This window comes from Salminus brasiliensis, chromosome 9, assembly GCF_030463535.1.
Source record: "Salminus brasiliensis chromosome 9, fSalBra1.hap2, whole genome shotgun sequence".
Classification (NCBI taxonomy): domain Eukaryota; kingdom Metazoa; phylum Chordata; class Actinopteri; order Characiformes; family Bryconidae; genus Salminus; species Salminus brasiliensis.
Window position 1 is genome coordinate 3,445,687 of NC_132886.1, and position 9,522 is coordinate 3,455,208.

General features: G+C 41.9%; 1 protein-coding gene across 1 annotated transcript; it reads right to left on the bottom strand.

Moving 5' to 3' along the window:
- Window positions 1-203: 203 nt before the first annotated feature.
- On the bottom strand, window positions 204-8,396 carry LOC140561899 (uncharacterized). Its single transcript, XM_072687152.1, has 6 exons — window positions 3,532-8,396; window positions 3,179-3,398; window positions 2,654-2,856; window positions 2,277-2,543; window positions 2,058-2,164; window positions 204-1,137 (listed from the first exon to the last, which is right to left on the bottom strand). Exons 1-6 carry the CDS (start codon window positions 8,385-8,387, stop codon window positions 914-916), a joined length of 5,877 nt encoding a protein of 1,958 aa, XP_072543253.1. The 5' UTR covers window positions 8,388-8,396; the 3' UTR covers window positions 204-913.
- Between the last annotated feature and the right edge of the window lie 1,126 nt (window positions 8,397-9,522).

The window sequence follows — 9,522 nt, forward strand, 5'->3', positions numbered from 1 at the left end:
GCAAAGAACTTTCTCCCTTTTCAGAAAAAAAGATTTTGATATTGTTGGGGATTACCTTGATTTTTCACTTTGCTTTCTCACATTCTGCTCTTTCTGTTTTTTTTTTTTTCTTGTTGAGAGAAAATAGAAAGAATGAAACACTTGCTTAATGTTTAAAGTTTGGGGAAACATCTGGAATTTTGAAAAACAAATCAAAACTCTTATTCATTTATTAGGTTTACACATTCCACTCAGATACATTTCAAATACGCTTTATTGATTAACACAGAACTGCTGCCAGTAGAATAGAATCTCTGGACCAGTTACACATGTTGTTATATGGATTTTTGAAAAAATAAAACATTCATAGATATTCAAGATACAAGCCTAAAGTAGCCAACTTGTATGCTAAGCATTCATTTAGCTAGTTTTTCTCAAGCCTACACAAATGTGCACAGTTCTACAGAATCGGGTAAAGCTTACATGCTAACACTACACCGGCCCACCATTGTAATATGAGCAGAAAAAATTACTTGTAAGGCTCTAGATAAGAGCGTCAGCTAAATAGAATAACTGTAAATAAGAGTATCCTTGTTTTCCATCTGTACTCCACATCATGCTACTGTTGCACATTCACTGTTCACACAATATTTACTGTAGGCCGACACTGTTGATGCTCTCTGGACAACAATAATCACTGAGACTTAAACTACATTTACATTGAAGACATTTAGTAGACGTTCTTCTCCTGAGCGACTTATTAAAGTGCTTCACTGTTTACTCCCCTGTACTCCCCTTCCTGTTTAATACCCTTAGCTACTTTGTACCACCTCATTGCTATTCATGCAATACAATACTGCCGCTCATTTGATTCCAGAAAATTCCAAAATTAAAACTTGACAAACTTCTACTTTCTCAGAAAAGATGAATGTTGTCACTTGTGCTTTGCTTTTTCTATTTTAGCAATTAGGTCCTTATACTCTGGTGTGTTATTGTTGACATATTTATTTTCTTCAACCCATTTTAATAAGCGTGTCGTTTGGTTTAGGCCTTTTTCTTTGTATGCGATCACCATGTCCCTAAAGCCGGTCTGGTAGTATTGGTTCCTTGACTCCACTGAAAGTCCAGAATTCTTCGGTTTTGAATTGCGATGAATTTCTGCCACAAATAGAATATAGGTTAAATAAGGTTAAATAAGTAAGGCAGTCAGAGCAAAGCATTATTCTATTAGTATTTCTGCTTCTCACACTGGCTAACCCTAATGCCAGCTCCATTCTTGTACACTTAGGGCTGATTTACTCTGGTCAAGGCCTTTTCTCATTTGTTTCTTTCTTTTTGTCCTCTCTCTTTTCTTCTCTTCATTATCTGTCCTGTTTTTTCCTTCTTTCTGCATCTTATTACAGTTTTATTACATTTATATTCTTTGACTCAAACATGAGAAATTTGTATGTATTACTTGGTAACTTCTCCACTTTCAGGGTGTCTTAAAAAACAAAAAGTCCAAATACATATTGACTGCTTTGCCTTTTTGCCTTTTCCAGATTGAATCAGTGCCTACATTATTACCAAATTTCTTAACCTGTGGAGACAGCCAACATTTACACTGATAGCTATAATAAATACATAAATCAAAAATATAATAAATACTGCACTGTTAAATAGTGTTATGTATTATTGCTATTTAAACCCACATCCATTGATTTTATCCATAGGTTGTACATTTGAATTTGATTGACTTGTTGGCACAAAAACTAATCCAGGTTTTAATTTGATTTTAAATAATCCCTCTTTCACATAAGAATATGAAACAAAACTGCATTTGTAAAGAAATTTTATCACTTCACTTCATCATCAATTAGGCTTTGTCTATTAATATTGGCATTGAGATGTAGTTAGGTATAGGTAGGGGAGTCTACACAGACAGATGCAGAAACGACATAGAGGCAGGAGAGAAGTAGGAAAAATAAATTAATAGAACAATAACAAAAAATTATATGCATATTGCTCACATTGTGTATGTGAGTGTGTGTGTGTGCATTGGTGTGTATGTACATCTGCTAATTGTTATTGAAGGATACCTAGCTGATTCCGGATGTTGTCTGAGGACTGCGGGTGGGCCATTATTAATGAGCACTTCATTGCTTGCTCTATATCTCCATTTGTCAAGGCTTCAGACACCAAAGACCTGAGGAGAATAACAGTAAAACACACAGTTCTTTATCCAGCACCACTTCATACCACTCACTTCAGCAGGTAAGGTGTTTGTATTTAGCTCTATAAAGTTAAAGGTGTTAGACCTGCATGCTCTGGACTCCCTGCTGTTGAAACTGCTCAGCGCACAAATGTGGTCAAAGCACAGGACGTTCATGCACAGCTGCTGTTTCCCATTCTGGTCATTCTTCGTGTTCATTATTAGATTATACAGCTTCTCGTTTTTTCTTTTCAGTTCAGCAGCCTTCATTTTATCCTTTCTTAACTGGGCAAAGGCTTCGGTGAAGGTGCTCTTCGGTGGAATGTGGTCTGCCTCAGTTATCCCTTGTGAGAGTTTTTTCTTTCCTAAGAGTCTTTTCAACATGAAAAGAAACAGCACCTTAATATTCAGTACTATCAACAACCATATGTCCTGAATTAGCTGAAGGCAACTATGTCTGCATCACAAAATAAATGAAATTACTCTTCATGTACTCCAACATTCCCCAGCAGGTATCCCTCGATAATTCCTTCTTGCGTCAAGTTTTTTATTGTTTCCTTGTACAACCTTATCTCCTCTGGACTCCTCCCGCCACCTTCGATTTTAAATTTACTGTGGCGGTCTGTCGCATTGAACATGGTCTGGATCTTTACAGCCTTGACATATTTGCCTGGTTTTGAGCGTATCTGGAACAGGAACAGAAATGGCTTCTAAATGATTGATCACGATTAATTAGAATCAAACTCAGCGAGTAAAATATTACCTTTACAGTTAAAGACAAACAGTATGACCCAGGGAATTTACTAGTGGTTGGTGTGGTGCAACAGATAACACCACTACCTGCCAGTGAGCTACCACACCATGTGGGAGACTGGGGTTTGATTCCCAGTCTGAGTGACAATGCTGCACTACACCACTAACACTGCATTGCCCCACCTCTGTAATATGAGTAACCCTGTACTGTAGCCTTTCCTAAAACTCATCTCTTTGCTTTTAATTCTCCCTTACCTCCTCTCCAACTTTGCTCCGGAGCTCTGTAGCCTTTTGTTTCACAAAATCAGGGTCTCCGTTAGTTGTTGCTTGGATGACAGCGTGGAAAAGACAGTCCTGACTTTCTGAATGCACCATTTCCCGTGAGCCATCAGGGCGTATAATATCAAAATGTCCACTGTGTGGAATGGTTTTACCTATAAGTCTTCCTTTCAGTTTATTCAGAAATCCTTCTGTTCTGTAAAACACACATTTTTCCAGAAACAATGGTACACTACTACATCTGGTACTTAACGTGACTTAATGTTGTATATTATGTTTTTTACTCCAATATAAAAGGTGTCTGAAAGGTGCAGAACAGTTGTACTCACTCTTGAGGTTCCTGCTGTGTTTTGGTCAGCACAAGTTTGATGGTACCAGCCTCTTTGTCAGCTCCTGGATAAATCTCCTCTGTGAGACATTTCCCCTGAGCATCTACTATAGTTACACAGATTCCTTTTCCTTCTAGTAAGTTACTCTGTGTGAGTACATGAAGCTCTAAAGCCGTGGCCTGGCTTTGTTCATCAGCTATTTTATCAGCATAGGCCTTGGTTTGGTTTCGCTCTGTCTCAGACAAAGACTCTTCTGTGCGTTCCTTAGCTGATTTCACATTATAATAATGCTGCTGGTTGTCAAAGAACCCTTGGGTTTCATGCCTCCGCAGCAAATTGCCAACTACTGTCCCGGTGACAGAGTTTAGCTTTTGCGAGAATGTTGCTGTGAAAACAGATGTGGCCGTACCAGAGAACTGGTCGATCATGGCTTGGGAAACCCCTTCTGAAAGGAAGTCAGTAAGTTCACATGTGAGGCGTTCTACATCCTCCAATGTGGGCTTTTCATCCTCATCCCAGGTCTTAACTGAGGATTCCTCAGACATGGTCTTCAAAAATGCTGGGACAAAATTGCTATTAATGGTGGTTTCTGTTGGAATGGAGGAATACAGTTCATAAATCTGGGTACAGTATCCAGTCGTAGTTAGAAGTCCCTTGATGTACTTGTGAGCTGAGTGTGAAATATGCTTGGGGAACTCTTGTACTGCTCTGTCCCACACCCGTGAGAGAGTGTTAACAATCTGATGAACTTCTTGACAGTTGCTCAGGAGGTTACTCATGATCATATTCATTTTCATTGTAACATTGTCTTTAATCTTCATCTCCAAATCTTGGTCAATCTTGTAGTCACCAGGTCTTACTTCCAGGGCAGTCTTTGGCACTGTGGCGTAAATGAACTTTCTAAGTGAATTTACAAAGTTCTGATTCTTTTTCAGAGCTGAACTGACAGAATCCTTGAATTTCTGTTGGAATGCTCTTTTCAGAGCCGTTTGAACTGTAGCATCAATGCATTTGTTCACTGCCATGTTTACTCCTTGAATGGCTATTTCCTGAACAGCATACTTACCTGCATTTTTAAAAGTGCATTTGATCACATTTGATGTGCACAGGGAATTTAGGGTCTTTGTGTTCATCGACGATGCTACTGATTTTACTGATTTACACAGAGACACAAACTGTTTTTTCCCTGATTTGACAGCACTAGACGCAACATCTCTTAGGGTTTTAGTCCCATTGAGGATTCCCCTGGAAGCCTCTTTCACAGAGGAGTATGATCTTTTAATTGCACGCAATCCACCAAAAACTAAAGAAATCCCAATACTGATGGCCTTAGAGATGGCCCATGATGCCCAGCTAAAAGTTCCGTTTATCATGCCCATGACTCCACTGATCATGTCAGACACGCCTTCAGATATTAAGCCAAGGCCGAAAGAGGACAGGGAACCTGCTGATAGTGCACACACCAGAACTCCTGCTACCACTTGAGCCACTCCAAGAAAGCAACAAATCAGGGCATCGAATGAGAACCGAGGCTTCTGTTTCACCTCAAACACGACTGCAAGACCGTAGTTTCGAAAAAGGCTGAGTTCACTAGCAGAGACAAAATTCTCATGAGATAATAAGCTGTACAGCGAGGAGTCCACCGTTGTGACATCCCCATCACCTGATTCATTAAGCATGCTGAGAACTTTCGTGATATTTTTCTTCCATGCGCTGAATATGCTCATCCTGGCCTGCAGTTGGGTTTGGACGTTGCCGCCGCCACTGTGGTGTGGTTCAAAATCTCCACTAACAGACAAGGAAACTAAGCCCAGTGTGTTTGTTGTTTCTGATACATAAACATCTATAGCTTTCTCTGCTTCCTTGAGTAAGGTACATGCCTCCTTTTTGTAGTCCTTCCTGGCCATGTTAATGGTAATGTAAGCTTGGTTATACAGTGCTACAGCTCTGTAGCTGTTGTCTGACTCCGAGACTTTCTCCCAGTAGGATTTTGCTCCGTAGCCACATTTTTTGTTCTGAAAGTGCAGGGCAGTTCGCCCTACCGCCTGCTGGATGTGATCGTAGAAGTTTGCACTGTTGCCTTGTAAAAGGTTTGCACTTGTGTTCTGCAGATGCTGGATGAGGTGTTCTTTCAATTCACCAATGTCATTCTGAGTGTTGATCTGATCTGTGTGAAGTACCAGCCACACACCCCAGGATTCTTTCAAAGCATTCAGAGCCGGGTGGTAGTCCATCTTAGTGCAACAGTTCTCAAAGTAACGAGGAAGGTCTTTTACCTCCACTTCAAAAAGATCTGTCTTTTGTTCTGGTTTGTAATGCTCTTCAAAGTCACTGAGGAACTGGCAAAACATGGAGAACAGCTCTTCCTTCATCTCAATTTCCACCAGTCTTTCTTTCTCCATGTCCATAATGCGATTAATCTCATACTCTTCCCGGAGTTCCCGCATGACTTCAATAGAATTTCCCTGATAAGCCTGAGCAAGATGGTTGTGGTCCAGTATCAACTGCACCATGCCTGGGGTCCCTTTTCGACCTGTGCGCCCAAAGACCTGCTGCTCCACTCGCCGGTTGTTGGGGAAGTATGTGAGTATCACAAAAAGACCACCCCGGTGGTTGACGTCCTTGGTAACCTTGATGTCGGTTCCTCGTCCACCAAGGTTAGTGGTGATAATGATCTCTCCCTCGGTGAACTCCTTATTCTCAATGCTGTGGCTCTCACTCATTGTGTACAAGGTAACCGCATGTGCAACGCTTGCTGTTATTTTTTCACTGAGAGCATTTGCTGTGTTGACATCTTCACATACAACCAGCACAACCTGACCTCGGTCAGAGACTTTTGAAACTGTGTCACAAAGTCTCTGAATCCACTGATCTCTACCTCCCTGTACTTGGACTGCAGGGAGTTCAGTAACTTTTTTATGTTGGTGAGCTGGTATGACATAGCTGTCTGTTCTGTAGTGCCTCTCCAGGAAACTCTTGTCTGCATCTCCCCCCATTGTTCCAGAAACACCAAATATTCCTTTCCCGCTGAGGTATCTTTTGAAGAAACTCAAATTTGACATGTAATTAGTTACATTTGTTAATGCTGATAAAGCTAACTGATGCTTCATCTCCAGAAACTGCTGCAGTCCGTCTCCCCATCGTTTCTGTTTCTCCAGGATGCCACTGGCCTGGAAGTCCAGTGGAATAACTGAATGATACATGTGTTGCTCTTCGTCAACAATATCCATTCCTTGAGCTGTAAGAGATCTCTCAATCATGTATTCTCGGCCCTTGGTCATTTGAATGGCCTTCAAACCATTCTCTACAAATACTGGGAGTTGCTTCTCCAAGTATGTCTCCAAGGACGAAGGGACCATGAGTGTTTTTTCCTCCAAGTCACCTTTCGAACAAGAATACTTAATTCTGGATTTCAACTCTTTGACAGTGGCTTCAACAAGTAATTTTTCTGGCATAATTTCGCAGGCTTTTCCGTTCTCAAGTAGCAGCATGTTGATGTTTAGGTCAGTTTTTGTTTTTTTCTCTCCAATAGGAACAGCTTTCCTGGTTTCAGATTGATACTCAAAGCAGTTAAATGCCACCTTGTTTTCCATCGCTATCTCCAGAACACTTAAAAGGTCATATTGTTGTTCTACTCCTGTTTTGGCCATGATGGTATTCAAAGAGTCATCTTGTAAGGATGTATGTTCCTTCTCCTCCTCATCTGCACTAATAGAGGCCTTTAACATTTCAAAATCTTCCTCAGAATAAAAGCCCAGATCTATGCCTGGCAGCAAAATTTCCAATGGCGAAAACTGATCAGATGTTTCGGAACCAATCATCGCTAGCAGGGCAGCCATGTGAAAATTCTGGGCTCTGGTTGTCCACATGATCTCTCCAGTTTCTGCGATCTGAATTGGTCGACATGCAGATGTTATGGCCCAAATACTTGCAAAGACTTGCTCCAAATGCTGAAGACCACTGGACTCGTGAGACAGAAAGGTGATCTGAACTCCATTATCCAAGGTCATATAATCAACCTCGTCCACAAGGACTAGGTCAAAGCCCCTTTCTCCTCGAGTTATCTTCTTCTCAAACTCTTGTCTCAGTGTGTCTGCTGCAAATGTTCCCACAGTGCTGTAAACTACTTGTTGCTCATATGCATCCTGAATCAGTTGCTCTTGTTTTTCAGGTGGGGCATCATTGAAAGGTGGAGGAACAACAGATGAGGTGATGCCAAACATGTTGTACAGTTTTCTCCATTCCTCTAAATCACGACAGGCAAGAACTGGTGAGCTTGTCACAAGGTCCACCTTTTCCCCACGAATGGCATGGATGACAGCAAGCATGGCTAAGATACAAGACTTTCCCTCACCTGTCCCAATTTCTAGAAGACAGCCTGTATTTGTTTCTGATGTCGGCAGGAGGAAGATGAGCAGGGCTGCAAGCTGAGTTAATCTGGGAAGGTATCCTTCAATAGTTTGAATAGTCTTTTCATCACTTTTGATGTTGATAGTAGAGCAGAATTTTATTGCAACTGAAAGCCCAATCAGTACTCTTTTGAGGACCTCCCTGTCTGGGTTTCTAAAATCCAGTGATTTAATCTTCATCTTCAAATCCAAAATGTCTTCCTCACTGAGATCATCCAAACGCCCATCCATCTTCTCATCCACTTTTGCCTGGTCAGGGTGGCGATTGGTCTGGAGCCTACCTGGAATCTTCAGGCGTGAGGCAGGAATACCCCCCGGACAGGGCATCAGGCCATCACAGGGTTGACCAAGATTAGCTGTTGCATATTTCGGAAGCTCCTTTTCCAGATGTAACAAGACGTCCTCCAGGACAGCTAGCACATTTTCAGGGATGCTTGCATCCCGCATTTCCTTTAAAATGCTCGTAGCATCTTTGTGTTTCTCACTGCTAACATGCCTTTGTAAACACCTGAGAGGCTCCGGCTCTTGCAAAGCTGAGATTACAGTGCGGTACTGTAGCTTGTAGGTCTGAGCCATGTGAAGTACTGGGTACACTTGTTCTTTCCCAGAGCTGTTCTGCAGGAATTCCAGTGTTTCTGCAGGTGTCCACATGTTGCTGAACACCATCTGACACAGGATTTCCTTACTCTGCACAGACAGATCCACATCAGTGTAAAGATAATTCTGTAAAAGTTTCCATGCAAGTGATGGATGAGTGTCATGCAGTTGTTTAAGCACAAGCAGTAAGAAGTCTTTGTCAGTGTGGCGTATTCCAGCATCTTCGCTCTCCTCCTCCTCGGCTATGTACAGAACTGCTTCCAGTACCGTCAGTCTGTCACTTAGACACAGAGTATCCGAACCAACAGCAGAATCAAAGAAAAACAGGCAGCTGCTGGATAGATGGTGTTTCTTACAGTACGCCACCAGTATCTCATTTTGGAGGCAATTCATTCTCTCGGCCAGTGAGTCTTCATTCTCTGTGATGTTATATATTGACATGAGTTCTGTAAATTTCTGCTCGACTCCTGCAGCCTGCATGATGATAAGAACAGCAATGAAACCGTGAAAATATGAAATATCTGAAATGATTCATCTGTTGTCACTTCGTAAATCTTTACCTCGTCTATCTCATACGTTTCCATGGGTTTCTGCACTATTTGAACTTGCCGGGACTCTTGGCCTCTCAGTAGTTGTTTCTGCTTCAGGTTCTGGTTTGCGAGAGAAAGCCTCTGAGCCGATATCTCACTCTCCCGTTTGATCTGTTCCTCAATTCTTCTTTCCAGTTCACGCTGCGCCTGCTGCCTCTCTCTCTCCCGTCTTTGCTCCTCCTCCCGCTGTCAAGAATCATCCTCTTCTTTCCCTGAATAAACCAATAAAGAAGTAAATAAACAAATGAATGAGTTGTTAAGAAATGCCAACCAGCATACCAACATGGACACACCAGTGTTAGTGAGTATGGTGGCAGTGGTGGCTCAGTGGTTTGAGCTCTAGGCTATGGATAACAGGGTCGTGGGTTCGGTTCCCCGGCTCGGCAAGCTGCCAC

Bases quoted from the DNA above. Each gene is read 5' to 3' on its own strand.
- LOC140561899 (XM_072687152.1), bottom strand. From the start codon at position 8,387: ATGCGGGATGCAAGCATCCCTGAAAATGTGCTAGCTGTCCTGGAGGAC. The intron at 3,399-3,531 runs GTGAGTACAACT...TGTGTTTTACAG, and splicing joins ACACAGCAGGAACCTCAAGA to AACAGAAGGATTTCTGAATA. The intron at 2,165-2,276 runs GTCTAACACCTT...TATTCTCCTCAG, and splicing joins AGGGAGTCCAGAGCATGCAG to GTCTTTGGTGTCTGAAGCCT.